This window comes from Vicugna pacos, chromosome 20 (genome assembly GCF_048564905.1).
Source record: "Vicugna pacos chromosome 20, VicPac4, whole genome shotgun sequence".
Classification (NCBI taxonomy): domain Eukaryota; kingdom Metazoa; phylum Chordata; class Mammalia; order Artiodactyla; family Camelidae; genus Vicugna; species Vicugna pacos.
Window position 1 is genome coordinate 38,100,295 of NC_133006.1, and position 23,447 is coordinate 38,123,741.

At 37.8% G+C, this 23,447-nt stretch overlaps 1 protein-coding gene and 1 non-coding gene across 4 annotated transcripts in view; both read left to right on the plus strand.

Moving 5' to 3' along the window:
• LOC102544289 (uncharacterized) overlaps window positions 1–23,447 on the plus strand; it is a 245,217-nt gene that overhangs the window by 171,103 nt on the left and 50,667 nt on the right. For all 3 annotated transcript variants that reach the window (XM_072945696.1, XM_072945698.1, XM_072945697.1), the window contains 2 exons: window positions 6,940–7,103; window positions 14,981–15,140. In XM_072945696.1, the coding sequence (XP_072801797.1) occupies window positions 6,940–7,103; window positions 14,981–15,140 (324 nt within the window). The remainder of the gene's footprint in view (window positions 1–6,939; window positions 7,104–14,980; window positions 15,141–23,447) is intronic.
• On the plus strand, window positions 6,688–6,760 carry TRNAA-UGC (transfer RNA alanine (anticodon UGC)). The gene has a single exon. It is a non-coding gene; the product is annotated as a tRNA-Ala (tRNA).

Below are 23,447 nucleotides of genomic sequence, written 5' to 3' on the forward strand. Positions count from 1 at the left end.
CTTTGTAAACATTTCTAAGTAGTACATGGATTTAAAAATGACTCCATAGGCATTTATCTTGACATTTGTGATGTTTATGAAATGACAAAACAGTGCATTTTCATTCTAAAATATGTAGTTTTAGGGCTTCATGACCATGAATGATGTACTAGCATACATGATTATGTACAAAAAATGGTGGTAATGATTCTAATATTGGGAGAGTACTGTGTACTTCCCAAGCACCTTCACACAATTTATTTGACTGCATATTTACAATAACACCATGGGTTGTTGGGACAAGTATGCTTCCCACTTTAGCGCTGGGAGACACCAGACACACAATTACATAACTTGTCTGGTGCCACAGCACACACGGTAATTAGGTCTAAAACCCAGACTTGTGAATTCTGAGGCTGGTGTTTTTTCCATTACACTAAAATCTCTACATCAAGTTTAAATTGGTATATTCTTTTGTGAAATCAAATGTATCTCTTTCCTGATGACAGTTATTTGACTGCCTCAAAATATTTAACTTACTAGTAAAAGCTGGGGCTATGATTTGAGGCAGAATTAACGTGGATATTCGTGTGAATTTATTGCCACATCCAAATGTCTTTGTTGCTTTGAGTTTGCAAGGCCTAGAAGTTCCTGGTGAGTGTTGCTGGAACGTACTGGTTCTCAAACTTTAATTTGCATCGGAATCTATTGCAAGTCTTGTTAAAAAAACACGATGGGCCCTGACCCCAGAGTTTCTGTTTCGGCAGATCTGTGGTGAGACCCAAGAATCTGCATTTCTAACAACAGATGACATTGCTGTTGTGGGTCTAGGGGGCACAGTTTGAGAACCACTGACAGCACAGCTGCGTGGAGCCACCTGGGGAGCTTGCTGGAAGATTAGGAATGCCAGTGCAGCTTGAAAGAGCCACGCTCCGGCAAGGGAAGAGTTAATGGGAAAGCTTTATTGTCTTTCCTATTAACCACCCCCCACTATCTGCCATTTAGTTACTTTGTCTGAGTTTCATTGAAGTTGCCAAAAGCTTTAAATCAGATTAGCAAAGCCAATTTAAAGATATAAGAAAAACAATACAATAATTCCAGTCAAAAAAACCCTTCAATTTGGAGTCACCGATTTTAAAGCAATTTTAACAGACAGAGGGAAAGGAAATCTGAATTTTAACTGCATTTTTGTACTGTAGACCTGGCTATGAAATACAAACCCCAAGCGAGAAAACAGATGGGTGGTATAAATATATCAATATAAAATTTTATAAAATTATCCCCGTTTCTTTCTTCCTTTCTTTCTTCCTTCCTTCCTTCCTTCCTTCCTTCCTTCCTTCCTTCCTCTTTCTCTCTCTCTCCCTTTCTCTCTCTCTCCCTTTCTCTCTCCCTTTCTCTCTCCCTTTCTTTCTTTCTTTCTTTCTTTCTTTCTTTCTTTCTTTCTTTCTTTCTTTCAGTAGGCAATTAGGTTTACTTATTTACTTAGTTTAATGGAGGTACTGGGGACTGAACCCAGGACCTCGTGCATGCTAAGCATGCGCTGTACCACTGAGCTATGCCCTCCCCTCTATTCCTCCTTTAAGAAGAAAATAAAGGTTTACAACTAGTATATATGTGTGTAGACTATATTCATTGAGCCTAGTCGATCGTAGGGATGGGATGTTTTGATGAACTCTGCTTGTTAACTGTATTTGAAATGGATTCCACCATTAATAATGTGCTTTTGGAACTGGAGACCAAACTGCATCCCAGCTGCACCGGTGGGGATGTGGTCCTGGGTGCAGTGGGAGACAGCTGGGGTCCGCAAAGCCCGCTGCCCTCTCATTTCTCTTAGGCCATGCTGTGCTGCAGCAGCGTGTCTCCAGCTCTGATGTGCTTGTGAGTCACCTGGGGATCTCACTAAAAGGCAAACTGATTCAGCAGGTAGGGCCTGAGATGCTGCACTTCAACAGACTCCTAGATGGTGCCAAGGATGCTGGTTCCGTGGACCAGACCACCCTGTGACAAGATGCTGGGCACTTTCTGAGAAGGCTTCTCCCTTCCCTTTGCTGTTTGCTAGGCTGGCGTTCGCTTGCCCAGGGTTCCCGGGCTGCCCTCCACCAGACTGGGGTCCTTGCTGTGCTGAGTGCACTTGATGGCGTTTGAGGCTTTGTGTGAGAATTCTGACTTCTCACTTCCGAGTGGAATGACCTCCGTGCAGATTATTTAACATTATTGAACTAAAAGCAGTGATTCTCAAAAGCTACACAACCGTGTGGATCGTTTAACGTTAATACGATGAACCAAAAGCAGTGTACTTCGAGCCTACCAGTGGATCTAGTTTCTAGCCTTCGGCTAAGGATTGGAGGTTGAGCCCTGTGCCAGGGGAAGTGTGCCCGTGCTGGGAAGGCTTGTCCTCACGTGCTAGCCTTCGCTCTCCCTCGGAAGCCTCAGTAGCAGGGAACACCTTGACGACACGGCAGAAGCGGGCGCCCTGTCCGTCAGACGTGGTTGTGTTTTCCACCCCATCCTCAGTTCTTTCACCCTCTGATGAGCCTCATTCTGGCTCTGAGTGGACTGAGCTGGATCCAGTTGGACTTTTTCCCCACATTCCTGCTTCTCTCAGACTCCAGGTTCTCAAGGAAGGGACAGTGCCGTCAAGGTTTGTTGAGCAGGAGATGTGGAGAAGGATGCTGCCTGCATTCCAGCAGGACCACGTCCCGCGGCATGTCACAGGTCCCCCCAGAGGCCCGTAGGCGGGATGCGCGTCTGGTCCTATTGCAGCGCCACACAGGAAGCCTTCGGGGAAGGACGTCCTTTATGCTCTTCCGAGATCTTCTCCTGAGGAAAGTCTGCTGCTTTCCTTCTCCCAGTCGGGTCCCTGAGAAGCTTAACAGTGGAACGGCGCACTGCGTCAAAGGCAGCTGACAAGACGAGCTGCCCGAATTTACCCTGGGGCCTCTGAGGTAACCGATGGGAAAGCAGCCTCCAGGTGGGCCACATGAGAACCCGTGCAGAGGTCTGTAAGCGGATGGAAGCCGACCTGGATCCCGGCAGAGGAGCAGAACACCCATATCTTTCTTCACTTGGAAGGAAAAGCTGAAGGCTCGTTCCCCATCTGCACGAAGACGGTTCTCCTGTTAGACTCCACGTTTCACCGCAGATGGCACCTACTTTTGCTGGTTTTTAAAAAATGCGAAAGCTGCTTGTGGCCCACTGATCAGCAGCGCTGGAGTCCATAGTTGGATACTCTCACCAATTGAAATAAAAACATGCATTTTAACACGCTCTTCAGTGATTTAACAGCACGCTGAAGTGTGAGAGCTGCTCCAAAGCAGTAGTTCTCAAAATTAGGTCCCTAGATGAATAGTGTTAGTTTCACCTAGGAGCTTAAAACAAAAAACACAAAAATCTCAAGCCCTGCGCCTCACTCACCACTGAAGCAAAAACTCTGGGAAGGGGGCCAGCCTCTGGGAAGGGGCTTTGGGTTCTAATGAGACCTCCAGATGATTTTCCTGCACGTTACAGTTGGAGAACTACGGCTCCATGCGGCATCATCGTTATCCTGGATTCAGTGTCACTCGTGAGGTTGTGGCTACCCGAGTTCCTGCCTCCAGTTCTTTCAACACTTCCTTCTAGTGAATAAAGCTGAGAATCATCTGATTTTTAAAATTCCTCTTTTTCTGGTTTTTTTTTTAATTGAAGTATAGTTGATTTACAGTGTTGTGTTAGTTTCAGGTGTACAGCAAAGTGATTCAGTTATACATACATAAATACCTACTTTTTTGGATTCTTTTCCATTATAGTTACTACAAGGTATTGAATATAGTTGTCTGCACCATACAATAGGACCTTGTTTATCTATTCTATATGTACTAGTGTGTATCTGTTAATCCCAAATGCCTAATATATCCCTCCCCCATCTTTCCTCTTTGGTAACCGTAAGTTTGTTTTCTATGTCTGTGAGTCTATTTCTGTTTTGTAAATAAGTTTATTTGTATCATTTTTAAGATTCCACATATAAGTGATATCATATATTTGTTCTTTTTCTGTCTGACTTACTTTGCTTAGTATAATCATCTATCTCTAGGTTCACCCATGTTCCTGCAAATGGCATTATTTCATTCTTTTCATTCTTTTTCATGACTGAATAATATTCCATCACACACACACACACAAACCCCCCATGTCTTTATCCAGTCATCTGTTGATGGATATTTAGGTTGCTTCCACTGACATGATTTTTTGATCTCAGTCAGCGAGCCAAGAGAGATGCTACCTAATTTTACTGATAGTTTTTATTATGGATTCATTTTTCTCATGTAAATCTAGAAGCAGATGTGGCAGAATGATTTGAGACTGAAGCATTGATTGATTGTTGATGTTGCTAAGAACAGTTTGCCAGTCTCAGTTGGCTGGCTCAAAGGTTGGCAGTGCAGTCCCCTGACCCCCATTAATGATACTCTGCTCAATAATTCCATTGAGTTTGTAAATTCATTCTCTAACTGGGCCCTGATCTAGATAAAAAGTAGAGGAAAGATTTGCTATTGAATCTTTTAATTGATCAGCATGTATTTGCTCTCTGCACAGGATTTTAAAAGATACAGAATAAATAGGGCACTGTTCTTGGCCTCAGTAGAGGCAGATAAGAATAAACTGTAAGAACAAAGATCACAAGTAGAATGCAAGTGTTTTCACTCAGCAAAGAAGTCTTGAGAATCCATCTGAAGTGACTGTGGCATATTAGAACAGAGACTCGGGGTCAGGGGAACTGGTTCTGTCCCAGCTCTGCCGTTTGTCAGCTATATGACATTGGACAAGTCAACCTCTCCAGTCTTCAGTTTCGTCATCTGCATTACAAAACAGTAAGAATATTCAGAAACAGTAACACCTATCTTAGTCATTTCACAGTATTGTTGAGAGAATCAAATGAGAGACCAACTGGGGATAAACGGAACAACCTAACGTGCAATACGTATCAAATGAACAAGCATGAGGATTGTAGTATGTGAGGATACTAATGCTCTGCAGGGGATACAAGAGGTAGCAACCATTGCCCCAGGGGTCCGAGCAGGAACTTAGATGCTCTAGTCGAGGAATCAAAATCTACACGCACACAGACGTAGTAGGGCCGCGTGGGGTCAGTGCCACCTGGGAGGCAGATGGCTCATTCCCTTACACCCTTCAGGTCTTTGCTCAGATGGTGCCTTTTTCGTGATGCCTTTTCTGATTGAAATATTTAATAACACACCCCACTGCTCCTATAATTTTTCCCTGCTTTTTATTTATTTTTTTTAATTTCATTCTTTGGGGAGGGGTATAGCTCAGTAGTAGAGTGTCTGCCATGCATGAGGTCCTGGGTTCAATCCCCAGTACCTCCACTGGAAAATAAACAAATAAACCTAATTACATAATAATAATAATAATAATAATAATAATAATAATAAATTTTAAATTTTTGTTCTCTAATTAATATACCATTGTATGTTACTTAATCTTACATGCTTACTATCACTTGTTTTCTACCATCCACCCCCACTTAAATGAAAGTTCCAGGAAGGTAGGGCTTTTGTGTGATTTTATTCACTCTTTTATCTTCAGAGCTTAATGATGCATAATAGGCATTCAATACCATATGTGGGGGGCAGATGAACAATTAGCATCTATTAATTAGATTATGTTATTGGCATCAAACATACGTCATTTTTTGTGTGTGTTTCATCAGTGAGTCCTGTATCTCTATTTTTTACTTTTAAAGATCTGAAGTAGGGGAAACACATGACCACTGCTATAGATCTGCTGCTTAAAATCCTAGCAACAGACTCACATTTTGCAAGGTAGACCGATTAACCAGTATAGAACATAAAAATAAAAGTTTTGGTGTGGTGGAGGAAGCAGTAGTTGAGTGTCAGAACGTCTGAATTATATCACTGCCCAATGACTAATGGACTTTTTGGTGTGGAGTAAATACAACTTAACATCTCTAGGCTTCTGTTTTTATCTATACATGTGTACCACGGGTTAGTTTTAAAGTGCCCTATTAAGCTATATTTATATAATTGTCAGTTTAAAGAGTAGAGAAATTCTTTTTTCTCTCTTACATTGGGTAAAAAATACCTTATTTACATTTTTATTACATAAGACTTCCACTTCCACTAGATCATGAGAGTCGTAATTAAAGAACATTCATGTTTTATAAAACTCAAAAGGTCAAAGATGCCCCATGATAATGCCTTAGGTACGTAGCATTTTATATTTGCTTTTAAAGATCTCATTGCCTGTATTTATTTCTAACCCAATATAGAATATGTTTTCCCTTGTCTGAAATAAAGACATTATTAAACTGACCTAATGTAAACTTTGGTTTTTAAGCTCACATTAAATAGCCTGATAACTTTTTTTTTATAAGTTTCTAAAATAAGCCATCTATTTTATGCATGGCACAAATTAAACTCCTTTCAAATCTGCTTCAGAAAGAAAAGAATCTTTCCACCATCATGTTTAATTTCTGCATAGCTTGTGCTTATTAAATTCAGAAGTTAATAGTACATAAATAAAACATGGCTTTTACTTTATGAATTGCATGTGGAACACACATTTAAATGCTTATAGGGAAAATGAGAAAATCCTGGTAAACCAACCACACGAACCTAGTCTTTTTCTTTTCCTTCATGCAGCTGAAGATCTGGTGATCTTCAGCACCTTGAAAATTTAATTTGAAAACAGGGGGGAAGGTATAGCTCAGCGGTAGAGTACATACCTTGCATGTACGAGGTCCTGGGTTCAATCCCCAGTACCTCCATTAAAACAAAATAAATAAGCCTAATTACCTCCAAAAGAACCCCCAAAATAGAAAACAAAAAAACCCCCAAAACGAATCATACTATCATATGGCCTTTGCGTATTTAAATTAACCTAGCTTGATGATCTAACTAACTTTCCACCCTAATTTTTTTCTTACTTTGTATTTCCTTTTGTCAGCGGCTTGCCCACAGCAGGGAGACTCCTGTAGCTGACGCAGCAAAGCTCTACTGGATGTTTGAAAGAACCATGCAATCAGGGATTCTTGGTGTGATGCTCACGGTGTTACTTTACATCCTCCTGTTCGTCATTTCATCTTTGATTTTGTATTTGTACTGTCTCAGGTAAGGTGTTTCAGTCTTTTTTTTATTATTATTATTTATTGAACTACAGTCAATTATAATGTGTCAATTTCTGGCGTACAGCTTCACAATGTCCCAGTCCCAAATATGCACACATATTCCTGTGTAATATTTTACTTATTTGTTATTGTATTATTTATTTTGGCAGGGAGGAGGTAACTAAGTTTATTTATTTTTGGAGGATGTACTGGGGATTGAACCCATGACCTTGTGCATGCTAAGCATGCACTCTACCACTTGAGCTATACCCTCCCCACCCCCGGTCCTTTTGTTCTTCAGAGTGTTCAGCCTCCAGTCTCCTTGCTGTATGATTAGGCTTTAAGAACATGGGTAAAGAAGAGAAGTTAGAATCATGTCTCCACGTCTAAGGTAGAAATCTCTGTTGTGTCTAACAGCTGTCATGAAGACCAGCCGAGGAATTATATGACTTTTAGGGAAATATTTTCTCCATAATAGGGAGACCTAATTTTGCTGTAAATTGTTATACTTGTTTCTTCACACCAAGAACAAACAAGAGACAAAGAGTAATCCTTGGATACACAATGCCGTTTTGGGAAATTTCTAGGAAAGCTTGTCTAAAATTCTCTTTTCCTCATTCTCCCCACCCACTTTCTTCCCACTCTTCTTCCACATGAAGTGGGGAGTTGACTGGGACACTGGTTCCTTGCCTCTGTTCCATGAAGTTCTTCAGCTGGCTGTAATTACTTTGAATTTTGTGGCTGTAAAAAAAGTATGCATCTTTTTAATGATCTTTTTCCTTATTATAGGAAGAATATATGTTATTTAGTTTAAAAAATTGAAAAAGAATCAAAACATAAATTAAAAAACACCAGTTGTCTCACCATCGCAACAAAGCATTGTTAATCTTTTGATACATTTTTTTCCATCGTTTCCTGTGTATAATTTTACAAAGTTGCTTATGATGTGATAGATTGAGATGCTCTTTTCTAGAGATTCTTTTTTAAAATTTACCCTTTTACCCAATTTTTAATAATGGCCATCTATAGGCATTGGCACATGGGAGAAACTCTGAAGGCCACTGATACCTCTCAGAACATTTACTGCATGTTTGGCTTTGCAGAGTTCCTCATAACCTTCCAAGTAAAGCCTCTGTTGACTTTACATGGATCCTTTGATACTAAATTCTTTATCTGAATAATCTAAAAGACCTATGGTCTGCATACATATTTCTTTATAATATAAAAAGAATGAGAAACCACAATTTAAATGTCAGTTATATTTGTTTAAGCATTCCTATTCCTGGAAGCTGTACACAAATCTAAAGGATTGGTACTTGAGTTAATTAGTTTTTGGGGTGCTGGTGAATTCTTAACCATTGTCTTAATAGTGCCAAATAGCCTTATAACTTTTAGCTGCTGTCATTTATTACTTAGGAAAATTAATTTAGATTCAAATAATTTAAAGACAGATTTTGATGAGAATATTATGAGCATATTCATTGTCTAGGGAATAGGTATAAGATAATCAAAGATTTTCCACTTCTGAATCAATCTTCTTTACAATTTTCCTTACTAAAGACAAAATATTATTTACTACGTAGAAAACAAATTCTGAAAATTTTATAGTTAATATATAGCTAAACAAGTTTTGCCCTCCCCTAAATTATCACCTAATTATGGGTATTCTGTGTTCTGAGAGGCAAAAATGGACTATGCATCTTATGATATGCTGGTACAGGAACAGACCTATTTTAGAAATTTGGATGGTACATTGCGTCAGCTCCAGTAAACTGAATAATCGTAACCCAAATGGCTCATTGCTTTGGGTCCAGATCATTTCACTATGGACCACTTGCCAGAAGCCCATCGGTAACCTCTCTCTGTTTCTCATACTCAGGCTCTCTAGTGTGGGCGCTTGAATTCATGCTATATGCTCACTCCCCTCCCTTCTTTTATTCTGCAAATAGAAGAAATTTCTACCCCAACCATCTATTTCTAGCCCAGCTATCTCCATCTGTTGCCACAAGAAGTTTAATCAACGAGAAACAGAACATTCTTTGACCTGATGTTCTCTCTCTCTCTTTTTAAGGTTTTTCCAACATTATATTATGAAAAATGTCAGATATATAGAAAAGTTGAAGGAGTTTTACAGCAAAAATTCAGCATCTAGATTCCAAAATTAACATGCCATGATGTTCTCTTATGAAAAGAAAATAAAAGCTGGTCAGTTAAGTCTAAACTGTTGATCAGTCATTTGGAGAACTGTGTTTCAGTAAATTAGCCTGTTTCTGTAATGCTGGGTTAAAAGAAACTGGAATAATCTACTGGCACTTCTGCTTTTTTTTTTTTTTTCAATCTAAGCTTGTGGGAAGGTGGGTATGTGAGTGTTGACCAGTGACAAATAGGTGTTAAGACAGTGCAGGTGCCTGAGAGAAGTGACAACATGTAGATCGTCTTGCTGGCACAGCCCACATCCATGGTTCGGGCTTCTTTTAGGCCACTGGGCCGTGAAGGTTCCTTTTTCACTTCCATGTAAGTACTCGCACGAAATGACACAGTCCCTGTGCGTGAGCCAGTGTTATTCTCCACTTCTCTGTGTCAGCCCGATGTATAAGCTATACAGATCTTCGGAAGCGTTTTCACTACGCTTATCGCTAAAACAACTGAACAAAGAGTCAAACAAAACAAGCAACAGTTTTGGTTTGCTGCCACAAGCCAGGGAGAATTACAGGTGCATAAAATGGTAGGTTAAACTCTCTGAACCATGTATTTTAAATGTTACATAAGTGGTCAAGTAAGAATGAAAAAGAAATATGGAGGCAAAACAACTGGAAACTCTGGACCAAGGACTGAAGGCAAGACGGTTAACTCTAGAATTGACCAATCTCATCTCCGGACCCAGAAAAGAGTCTGCAACACAGTAGACACACAACAAATGTTTGTTCAATTAAAAACAGGAACAAATAAATGAATGCATTATCTCAGTGCTGAAGAGACACATTCTCTTTCAAATAAAATGTGCCTTACAAGCTGTGTGTTCAAAGGACACTAGTTCCCAAGTGTCTTTCATTTGGAACTCTCAGCTGGAATAAAGTGAAGGAGTGTGAAAGGTTAACACATGGCTCTTGTGTGTGTGAATTTGATTTATCCAAGTGATCAGGATAGGACTTAAGTTTGAATTCATTGGCAACAGCCAACTTAGAAGAATACAGTGCAATGTGGAAGGAAAAAAATTTAAGGATCACAATAATGCACACAGTGGAGGAAAGGCAAAATATTTGGGCACGGTATGTAAGAAATCCAGAGGACCTAGGGAAGTGCTAACCATGCCACAGATACAGAATGATCTCTAGCTGCCTTCTCGCCAGTTCTCTGCTCTAACTTGGTGCTTCCAAATCTCAGTTCCACTCTCACAATCCCTGTAGTCCACCTTTCTCTCCAGGTTGTCTTTTTGTCTTTAATGATCTGGTAAGTAGGTTACTATGTGGCAACCTTAGATGCTCAAAACTGCAGATGGGTTCCTGGTGATCTCAGACACACTTGTGATGGATCCATCATCCTGCAAAGCCATTTGGAGTTTAATTCCTATTGAACAGAATGGTGACTAGCCAAGGGTTTCTAGAAAGCCAGTGGAGGCTTTCTCCATACATATAAACATTTCAGTGTCATACACCTCATCTGAAGTGTTCACCAATGCTGCTAAAGAATATGTGGATTTGAACACTTAAAAAAAAAAAGAATGAATTTTGGCAAGCGTATTGTGGTCACCCTCTAAGAAGCTCGACTTTTTACATGCTGTCTGTTCAGAGCTGTTCTTGCAACAGTATTTACACCAGTAGATAAGCAGTTTTCAAACTTACCTCATAAGCACATTGACTACAGTATGTATGAAGCCAGACTGCTAAACTCATTTGTAACTTTTGGAGTTAGAAATGAACAATCATATTTGAGTCTTCTTCATTTTAATGTATTTTTGAATTTAGAGCTATTTAGAGTTATATATTACATCCTTTTCATGACTCTTAAAATACTGTATTAGCTAAATGTTCACACTTGTCCTTTTTAGCTTTAAAAGAAATGTCACATGCTAGGTTTCTGTAAATGACCCACATTCAGATGTGAACCAAACATAATAGCTTCTGCCATTCACTAGGCAATGAATTGCTTCAAATGTAGGACACAGGGCAGAGGACTTTGTAGATTACTTTGTTTCACTGTCCATCACCAGCACCTGTGGCATAATATGTGACCTGCTTCTATAAACAGTGAGGCCTAAGGCTTTACGAACAGGTGAAACGTAGCTACTCTTTTAATTACATTTTGAAGAAATAATTTTAAAAGGTAAAATTGTCAGACATATTGAATAGCTGTATTGTTAAATCAATCTAACATGTTTCCATCATCACCATATAATGATGATGTAATGATATCAAGAGTATCATAAAATTTCAGCTTTTTATTAAAAACAACTCAAACCTATAACAATTCACACAAGTAGTACATGAGCTTGTATAGTCTGCTTCTAGATTCACTAAGTAATAGAATTTTTTCATGTTTGCTTTTCTCTCTTCTCTCATCCGATATGATCCAGTATTTTCAGTTTGATACAATTCAATCTGATATTTATACACACATACCCAAAATGGCAAAAAACAAAAAAAAGAAAATACGCGTATGTATGTGCTGTTTCTAATCTATTTGAAAGTAACGAATTTTCTTAACTAAATTGATCATGGAAAGTTTAAACTTCACATTTTACTGGATGACTGGGATACTGCATACAGAGAAAACTGTCCACTGCTCTGACTCATCAGTGTCTACCAATGCCCGATTTATTTATGAAATTGAACTTTCTACATTGTTTATCTTTATAGAAATTATTCTAACATTCAGTTGGAATCTTTCCCTTTTAAAGAGAACCAAAAAAGTGAATGTTTAATAGCTGGTCATCAACTTTGATCAGTATGGACTGCATAAATATCCCAGAGGATAAAGTCATTCACTTTTGGATAAATGTTACATTGCTTGACGGATTATATTACCAAATGAATTACGGAATTATCAACATTCAATTTATTTTTAAAATTTTGCAGATACAACCATAGACTGTTTTCTCCTTGTTTGTGTAAGCTGGTCTATAGAGCTGAAAAATAGGCTAAAAGCTAATAAAGTTTGGTAAGTTGACTCATTAACAACACATCGTGAAGCTTTTCACTGGGAAATGCCACTCAAAATGGCAGGGAAAAATTAAAAATAAAACTAAAATGTAATTGATCTTACACATCGTTCCATGTCCCAATGTGTCATTTTGTTCTCTGTTAAAACATTTGTTTACCAGCCTGTAGATTCTGGCTTGGATGTTTATATAATTATTCTTTTACACAGAATGAAGGAGATATAAAGAGGAGACAGACATTTCTTGGGCAAAAGGAACAGAAGCTAGCAGAAACAGGACTGTGATTCCTAATTAATTCAAAGTTAATTGCATTGTTGATAATCCTGCACTTAAAATCTTCATATAGAAAATGTTTATGGCAGCAAATTGACAGTAATTTAACTACATTAAATCTTACCACCATTAAAAGAAAAAGATGAATGTTACATTAAACAAGCTGAAGAGAATGGTAAAGACTAGTTCTTATTTAACAAGACAACTAGCAAATCATTCAAATGGCCAACCTAGACTCTCACAGCACAGTGAGAGCAGTGGTTGTATTTCTAGATCGCACCAAGCCATATGGCCTGTCTTGGGCCATCCGGGACTCTGGGTGGCAGTTTTGGTTTTACAGTCATTCCTCAGTATCTGTGGAGAATTGGTTTCAGGACCCCTGTGGATACCCAACCCTAAGGATGCTCAAGTCCCATCGGTGGACTTCTATATTCTGGGGTTCCACACCCTAGGATTCAATGAACTGTAGAGTGTGGATTGTGTATTAAGTTTGTGGTACATGGTCTGATCCTGTGGATGCAGAATCCAAGAATCTGAATGGCTGTATATTTATTGAAAAAAATCCACGTGTAAGTGAATCTAAACAGTTCAAATCTATGTTGTTCAAGGGTCAGCTGTACTTAGAATCATCTGTAGATCACTTATAATGCCTAATACAATGTGAATGCTATGTAAATAGTTACCTATACACAGAAAATTCAAGCTTTGCTTTTTGGAATTTTCTGAAACTTTTTTTCCCAAATGTTTTCAATCCCTGGTTTGTTGAACATGTAGACGTGTAACCCATGGATACGGAAGCTGATTGTATTTTCACTCTGTAATGAATGCAAAATAGTTGAGGAAGAAAAAGAAACATAGATCTTACTTGGCTAAAAGGGTCAAAAAAATCTATTTTACTCTTTTGGAAAAAATTGAGATAGAGAATCTTAAATGAAGATATGTCATGGGTCAGTTATCACTGACGAGTCTGATGATGGAATAAAGTAAACTTTGGAATTTGCTCTGAGTTTAAATTCTCTGTCTGTTACTTATAAACAGTTAAGATGAACACTTTTTTATTATAATATGTTAATATGTAAATGATATGATTAAGGTAAGGCTAGATAACATAATGAATGTGGAACCGACTGCCATTGTAACAGGAAAGCAGGGGGAGGATACAGCTCAGTGGTAGAGTGTATGCTTAACTTGCATGAGGTCCTGGGTTCAACCCCCAGTACCTCCATTAAGAAAAATAAATAAATAAACCTCATTGCCCACCCCGTCCCAAAGTCTTGTTCAAAAAAATATAACTTGGAAAAAAAAACCAAGAAAGCAATAAATTTGAATTTTATTATCCAGCCTATTTAAAGCAAACGATAATTAATTATCCTGATCATTGAAATAAAATACTTACAATTCTCTGCTTTGTGCAGAGAAGCATTTCCATGTGATCCTTAACTATCCTGGTAGTCCAATTTTATATTTTGGACATTTTGTAAAAACTTAACCTCTCAAAGGGCTGGTTTTTTGACATTGAGGCACTGGGGTTCTCCATCGGGACTACAGACAAGACTACTGGTGGCACGATTCTGTCCTTCTTAAACTAGCTTCAGGTACCTGTTGAGCCAAGTGTACACGAAGTCACACGATAATTATGATGTTTCCCCAGAGTTTTAATTTTACCCAAACTTTTACAAAAAGCAAACATCGAAACAAATACACTGATACATTAGGAACAGAATCCATATCTTCTTGTCTCTGAACTTCGAGGTAATTAATGGAAAAAAGCTTTTTAAGCATTGGCCTAATTACTGTTTATAATTCTCATCTAAATATTACTAATGAAGTAGTAATGTTTCTCAAAAGGTACTTTGTTGTCACTTTTCTAGGATCACAAGAAGAGTGGTGCTTTTCTAAATTAATATTTGGAGCTGTTTTGAAAAGTGTGAAAAGATTAAATGAGCAGTTCATCAGGTTAGGTGCTTCGCCAAATTGGTCCACTTATTACTCACGCTGCAAAACAACCAATCAAGCAAACCTCTGTGCTGGCTGAGCTGGTCCAATGGGGTGTCCACGACCATAGGGCACTAAAACCAACTCACTGAGGACAAATAAACGCAAACTTAAATTCCTTTGACAAATCCCTCACATTTGAACAAATTTGGATATTCAGATACAAATTAATGGCTAAATAATTCTCATTTTTCAACAGTCAGTAGCTTAGAATCGGACACAGCAGACTTACTGGAGATAAATACAAAAATCCCAGACTGTTGTTGTTGGATTATATTTATCAGAGAAAATTATTAAATCATTTATGGAATCTTAGTAAAATAATTTCTGAAAAAGAAAGGGGAATAGTGAATTAAATAAATAGAAATTTATAAAAGGAACAAATTATCTACATTTTTGGAAAAAAGTAAACATTATTTAGGGGAAAACCAGATAACAGATGATTTTGTTTTTAGATTGCACAGTGGTTCTTGGATATTAGATGCATTTCAGCGCATCCACAGTGACGAAACCAAGTTTTTTATACCATATGATTTGGAGATTTCCAATCGGGAGCTAAGTTACATAGTGAAGAGAGCCGAGCAATGGAGGGGAATCAATGGTGAGAGAAGGAAGGTGAGTTGGTCTGAAGTAGATTTGTGTTTTCACTGCACAGAAGAAACCCATCTGTTAGCACATAAGCAAGTGGTTAAATTTTCTCACACTGTCTTGAAGCCATTTACTCTTGTATTTGATTGCCACCACTATGCACATCTTGCAACTCAATTGTATATTGATTTTTTTTAAATTAGTTGAAATGACGAGATGTGACCAGATGGTTCTTATAGTTTAGCACTCCTATATGCTTACAAAAATATGTATTGATACCTGCTGTGTATATACTAGGTAAAATTAGCAAGGGTTGTGAAGAATATAAAAGAATGTGTTTCCACGCATGACAAGATTATTGGCTTTAACGTGACTGAGTGAACAGGAGGAAGGGAATATTACCTCTGATTTTCTCCTTTGATGCCTTTGTTAGTCCCCTTAATTAACTTCCCACTTTCTGTAGAAATCTCCTTTGCAAACTTCCTCATTGGCTCCACTGGCCTCTTTTGTGTTAGCGTCTTCCAGGGTTCGCTACTTGGTTTATTCCTTTCTGAGTCGCAAACTAATATAATCCAGCACCCTGGCATTTACAGTTCCATAATCTCTGTTTTCACGTATGCTGAATCACAAAGACCCAAAACTCAGAGTTTCTCTAGACTTCTTTTTCTCCCTTAATATCTATGTTCCTCTATTCCATTTGCTGCTACATGTGTCTAGGACCTCAACACTCACCTTCTGAAGAGCAGCATGACTTGCCAATGGCTTTCTCCACCTTCAGTCTCATGCTGCAGTTGCCATATCATCACACTGTCGAGGAATTCATTCTCTCTTGTCATAAAGCCTTTCCACTGCCTGAAGCACACAAGCCAAAATTCATACTATTGGGTATTTGCCATCTGATCAGATTCTGCTCTGCCTCTGCAGCGACATCTCCTGTGGCCTCATCCCTCTTACCCTTTCTCAGCATTCCTCATACCAAATGCTTCCTACCCAAATATGACTAAGCCATATAAAAATATGGGTAATTTTCTAAATAGGTCATATTATTTCACATTCCCATACGTTTATCTGTTTGGAAGGGCATCCTCCCAACTCTTCATGTACCACCTGCAAACTAATTATTCTTCTAGGCTCAACTTGAGTGTTTTCTCTGTGGAGCCTGCCAGAGAAGACTACCTTCTTTTTGTCAAAACTGTCTGTTTTACCGGATCCTCCCAGCATCTAACACACAGTCTAAAAATTACCTGTCCGTGTGTGCGTCTTCCTTTCTTAGACAAAATCCTTTTGTAGAATAAACCAGTAGCTTCTCAATCTTTGTGTCGTCAATCCCTAACAGAGGCTTCACAATATAGCGCTTTTTATCGTCTATTTGTTCAATGCATAAAAGAATGTGTGCATGAGTCGTTGAATTATTGAACATATTTAGTTTGCTCATATAATAAACATAAAATCTACCTCTTCCTGTTCTCTACTTGGTAGAAAGCTAAACATCAGCTTTTAAAAAAATCCACATGGGTTTACTAATAAAACACTCAATATGTCTTGAATTCTGTTAATTTGATCATTAGTTTAAAATTACCGTAGACATTTTCTTCAAGACCACTGGCCCTGACTTGAAGTAAAACAATTTTTACTTTATTGTATATTCATTCTGGTTTCTTCTTCAAAAATCCTTGACTAACAGCATGATTTTTAAAAGGCCAAAATGTTTGAAATGATCCTAAAAATTAAGCAAAGAGCACTTTCTCTCTAGGATAATTTCAAAGTGCCTGGGGTAGATAGAGTTCATTTTATTTCACTATTAAGTTTCACAACATGGATGTTTAAGAATTTGGAAGCCATCCAAAGTTATGTACCAAAATGATTTGAGTTGTTACGAGAGAGTACAGAGGAAAACAGAGAATTATGTTAGCATTTATTATTTTTGTTTTCACTAGGGAAGGCTGAAGAGAGAGAGGGAGAGAGAGAGGCAGACATGGGGGAGGGGAGGAGAGAAGGAGGAAGGAAAGGAGGAGGGGGAGCGGGAAGGAGGAGGGAAATTAATTCTTAGGTGCTAGAAGGAAAATTAAAGGAGATTGCAAAATTCCTTAATTTTTAAAAATTAGTATTTATTCCCTTCTTTGTAAAATGGCTTAGCTAAAGCATGATTGACAAGTGTAGAACTCAAGAAGAGAGTGTCATTCAAGGTTCGAGTCCATAATGCTGACTGTGCGCACACATTCAAATCGATCATAGGAAAGACAATTTGATTAAATGTTACAAAAGTAAACGATTTAATCAAAGGCACTTGTGTCTTAAGTAAAATATTTTGGCTTAGATTCTGTTGGGCCATTAACAGAAATTAATACAGCTAGGTAAATTGCTGTCATCCCTTTCACAACACGGATAGACTCAGCATCCATCAGTGATGAGACTCAGAGATGTCTGTGCAGGTCGTTTGAAAATCTGTGGGGCACCTGTGTTTTCTTGCTGTTGGGGTTACATTTGTTAAGCGCACAGAAACACTCCCAAAGTTAAATGGATAGACATTTATTTGTTTGTCACGTCTCTTCATGACCTGGTGTTTGTACCACAAAGGCTTTTTCTTCCTTATGACTAATATTTGTATGTTATTCTTTTTAATCTGTTTTATGTTTGCTTGCTTAGTTTATTTCAGTAGGGAAGCAGGGTAGCCCTGTTGAATAATTGATGTACTAATTTCAAGATATTATACCAGTTGAATTGAGAACAATCAGCTATAGTCTAAAATACTAAATGAAGAGTGGGATAGAGATTTTAATATACAAGTATTTCAAGGAAGTAGTCTAGAATTCTTGTGCGTTACAAGCTTGATCTAGAGCTTTGCCGCACTGCTAGCTATTAACCACAAGCTTCTAATTTTATGCTCTGGTTTAAAAATTGCCACATAAATGGACACTTTATAATATGCTTAATTTCCTTTTATTAAATTGATAAATGCTAAAGCATGGAACACATTTAGAGCATGATGAGAATTTAGGATTATTGCATTGTGTAATTTTTATATTGTTCATACATACAATTTGTCATTTGTGCAAAGACAACCTGATGATAATTCCAAAGTATTTTAGCCATTTTTTTGAGAAGGAAAAGGTCACTTTCAGTAGTCAGAAAAGACATCCTTCTATTAAACTAATTTGCCTACATGCAAATTTTGTCATTTTTACCTCATTAACTATTTATCATGGAGTAAAAAAAATATATATTCATGAAGGGGCAGCTCGCAGCCTGATGGAGCTGGAACTAATATTTTGCAACTCTAATGATTTTTTGCATCCTTAATTAGATAGCATAAGGTTGATATGATTAGGTCAGGATGTAGTGTTTTTCATTAAAATACATTTTAGAAGCTGTATTCATAATCTGCCCTTGCAATTAAATAATGAGCCTATGAATTTAATATTGTCGACCCAATTATTATCCCATGCAAACGTATACCTTTAATAAATTTGTGCCGTAGGACCTTCATTAGCAACAGAAGAAATGATATTTCTAGGTACATAGATTGAATGGCTCTGGTTAAACTTATATAATGGTTTAAAATATATCGGGAACCAAAGCTTCAATACTTAGGAACTTAATTCCAAAATGTGCCTTACTATTTGTTGAAGACTAATTTACATTGCAATTATTTTCTTAAAAAAACTACCACTTTAAAATGGGCTATTGAAGCTAGTAAAAATAGCAGGATGTTAGGCAGAGATGGAGAGTCAGGAAGGTTGTACATCGCAGGACAATGGAGTGTAAATTTAGAGATCCATTCATGCAGCGTGACTGGGAAGCAAAAAAGCTGAAAGGCCTGTTTCTCAAGTGTCTGTATTATCTGAGAACTACCAAATGCAATGAATGAGGATTAATATTTTTGTTGCTCTAAGTTAGAATAGTTTTATTAGCGGGTGGCTACACAATGGAAGTGTGTAAGATGCTCTGAGAAGGAGCTGCCCATCTCTTGTTTAAATGTGTGTGCACAGGAATCACACACACACACAGAAACACAGCCTGTTCTCTTATCCCTGTATAAGAATCGCCGTTCATCCACTACTTCTGTATACCTGGGTAATGAACACAACACTTGTTTGAGTTCTTTAGTTCATTCGTGATGAAATTCTGTCAGGAAGGTTATGTACAATTCATAATGTTTAATAAAAGGAAATGATGAAGAGAAGCTGAACCTGCACTCACTGATGAATTATATGAAGAGGTGAGACTAAGCCTTGTTATCAACAGCCGACTGCAGGCCGTGTGTCGTGGTGTCTGTGACTGCCGTGTTCTCCCGGAAGTGTTACTCATCTCTCCTCGGGGAATACAGTTAGGGAGTGAGGGGCAAGCTTTGATGTGGGTCACAAATTGTGAGGTGGCAGCAAACAGAAAAAAATGGAAGCAGGTTGATGGAGACTTGGGGTGGAGACACTTGAGAGACTTCCATGCAAAAGTCTGTATTCATAATCTATCTTTGCTATTAAATAATGAGCCTATGAATTTAATATTATCAACCCAATTATTATTAATATCTCTGAGCAGAAGGAGACAATGAGTAGAGGTATAGTGACAGGAAATACCAAGCATGTCTGAAAACTGAAAACAAGTTGTTTTGTCTGGAGCGAAGGGCAGAAGTTTGCAAAGGAGGAGACAGATCGGCCTGGAGAGGTAGATTGACTGGAAGACTAGAAACGTGCTCAGAAGTGAGGACTATACACTTATCACAGGCAGTGGGAAACCTCTGAAAGTTTTAATAAAAAGAAGTAACTCATTCAATGGAGAATTTGGGGTGCCTTTGCACTGAACTTTATACATTTCCTATTTTAAAGCTCTAATGGATACTTTTGCCTCTTAAAGAGTAAACAGTTTAATGCACTCTGATACACCCTCCAGTTTTCTGTCATTAAGAGATGTTTATTCCTGAAAGGTCTAAATTATCCATGGCATCCTCCAACTGTCCAATTCGATTCCACAGTCACTTGTGGGCTGTGGCTCTGTGTCATCAAATGCTCATCATCCTGACCTGCAGTGGGGGGACAGGTCCAAGGCTTTGAGCGTTTTACAGGCTTGACGGGGACTTGAAAGTAGGTGAGGATTAAGTAACAAGCAACATTGGACCTAACCAAGTATGGCATTAGAAGTGGCATGTGGGAGCGAATGGAAATGGGAATGAGGAAGCATACTGAATCCAAAATGGTAGGTGACTTGGTGGTGACTGCCAAACCAGAACCCTTGGATCTTGTTGGTACCAGGCACCAACAGGCTGCATTGATTATAGGAGGTGGGAAGCAGGGCCTGATTCAATCAGAGCCAAAGAGCATCTTAATTCCTGACAGCAGAAGAGCAAAAGGTGAGCACTGAAGCCATCTACATGCAGCTCTTCTGGTCCCCGACTGCCATTCAGTAGACTTTTACAGTCAGGCTTCCCTGCAGAGGCGCCCACTTCCAACTGACCAAAAGGCTTTTTACACTAAGTGTCAGGCACTGAATTCAGGCTTCCACAAGCATAGCATCTTAGGCTCCAGAATAGAATCCTTAGTGAGAGATACGAGCAGCGATGTAGGAAGGTGAATGAATGGTTCTTTGATGAGAAATCAGTAGACTAGGTGCTAAAAACATTGCTGCATTGAAGAACATTCTTTTTTTTTTTTTAAGTAAAGGGTGTTTCTTAGAGACTTGAGTCAATACAGCCTAAAATATCTTAAATAAAGAGGTTTCTGCTCAGTAACCAAATATATATTCTGAACTCCATATCCAAGGTTACATTCTTCTTGCAGTAAACAAATTCCCAATTTACAGAGGCATGAAGACAGTTATCTTTTAAAGGCTTTTGTATACAGGTGGACTGAAATCAGAACTACTAAGATCATATAAATTCCAATTCTTGCACAATAGACAGATTGATGTTGATCTAACTAATTTGAAAATAGAAATCTTCACTGCATTTGAAAATATATATGTGTTTAAAAGAGGATGATTCTAAAAAGGTATATGATAGCTGACATTTCTCTTTGACTTGGTCTTTTAAGTCATGGTAAACGAGGAACAGAGGGAAGTGTTCTGTGATGGCATAGTGGTTTAGGTTAATTGATACACATTTCTCCCTTGATCTTTATCTCTGAACTTCTGGGATGTTTGTTTATAACTTACCCAATGCATTGTCAAACTTTTGAAAGGTCATTTGGACGGGGAGAGATTGAGCTCTTCTATAAAATGAAAATGATAGGTAATGATTAAAGAAAGTAGTAACGAAGAGCTTTCTGAAGATGCCTCAAATGTTTGTGTTTTAAGATTGACAAAGACCTATTTACAATTTGCTGCGTACTTTCCCCCTGATTCTAAAATCATTTCTATTTGAAGTGAAGTGTAATCCATATGTTTTCGATTCATTAACACTTAATTTGGTAGCCTCCCTTTACTGGAGTGCTATATAGCGGTCTTTTCATCTTTTTTATAAGCTTATTTTCCTCAGACACAGGAAATCAAGTTTTTCGAAGAGTAAACAAACTTAAACTCAAAGAGACATAAGAGAGTTTTGTTTGTCACAAAGCACCTATTAGCTTTGAACTACTTCTGTTCTTAGTATGCAAATTTTTTCTTTAGTGGCCCCTAAAAATCAGACATATTTGTAATTAACTGAGACACAATACACAGCTTTCTGTTTTATTATTTACTGAATTTTCTGACAATCTTACTCTAATTTCTTTGTCTTCTTGATAAAACAGCCAACTACTAACATATTAATGAAGAAGTCATTAATGATAGTTATTTAATTGCCATATTATTATTTATTCTTATTAATAATGCAGAAGCTACTTAGCTTTTAATAATTATGTAGTGGGAAATGAAATTTCATGTAAAGCATTAAACAATGTCCTTTTTTTTTTCCCCTTTGGAATTATAATGTTCTTTACCAGGAAGAATGAAAGTCAAACACTTTTTCACATTATAGTGTTATTTGAGAAACACAAGGTGTCCAACATTACCTGCATTTGTATAGTTTTAATGAGACTAACATACCATCAAAATACAATCAAGGCCTATTACTCTTTGTTCCTTTTACTTATTTAATTTCTATAGGGTGTTCTTTGGGCTTTTAGCAGTCACAAAGCTTGGATAAATTAATGTCACCATAGCATTACTACTTGTTCAGAGAAATCACTTGTTTGACTCAACACTCACATTTTGGTAGGTCAAAGAGCATTAAAAAACAATTCTTAGAATTTAATTAATATTTCCTTAGGAATGAAGGGAGCAAATAAATAGCTATTACTGTGGTTCCCGTGTCAAGCAGTTTATACGTTGGTTCATTTAATTCTCAAAACAAACATACGTGGTTGTTATTGCTCTGATGAGAAAACTGAGATTCAGATGAAGTAACTTTATTTATCCATCCATTCACTTATTCATCACTTTTTAATTGACCATCTTTTAGGAAGTATACACTTTTCTTAGGTGCAAATGAAAAAGACGAAACAGTGTCTCTTTCCTTGTAGTCCAATAAGGAAGATAAATAAGTGAAAATATAACAGCAGTACAGTAAGACAGTGGAATAATAGAGCTACTTGCTGGATAGTACTGTGGTAGCTTAAACAAAAATAGTATGAATCCATTTGAAAGGGCCATTGACGATCTCACAACGTAGGTGACTGAGCTCGGTGTTTACAGTGAAGAGTAGTTCCAGGACAAATTGGCCACGAGAGGAAAGGACATTTCAAACAGAGGATAAAATGTGACGCTATTTGGGAGCACAGGAAAGAGTTCAGTATGGTTGGAACGTGACAGATGTAGCCAATAGGAAGCCCTACGACTGGATAAATAGGAAAGAAATGGACTCATACTGTGTTAGTATCTCACGTACTGTGTGAACAGTTCCCGGTAATTCAGTATGAACTGGTGCAAAAGTGACCCATGGAAGACTTTAAAGTGAAGTCACAAGTTACAGAGACATACGTTAAAAGTGTCAAAATGGTCATAACTTCCTTTGGTCTTCTTTGTGCTTTTATCCATTTCCTATTAATTTTCATGCTGAATACATGCTATTTTCACAATTAAGAAAAAAGCACCTATAAAACTCCTCCTTGAAAGGAAAATACATCATGCACCATTTAAAATCCTTCACAAGCCACCACTTCACACTGTTCAGGAACATCCATTCTGCAGAAAGAATATGAAACAGACAAAACCAGCAGTTCATGCTATGCTCACAAACAGGTGTTTGAACCATGACAATCTGTCTGCTGCATAATGGGCTTATGATGTATCTTCATCCAGGGAGGAAAGAAAATCATAGACAGCATCAGTGTTGTAGGAACATATAGGCCAGCGTATTCACAG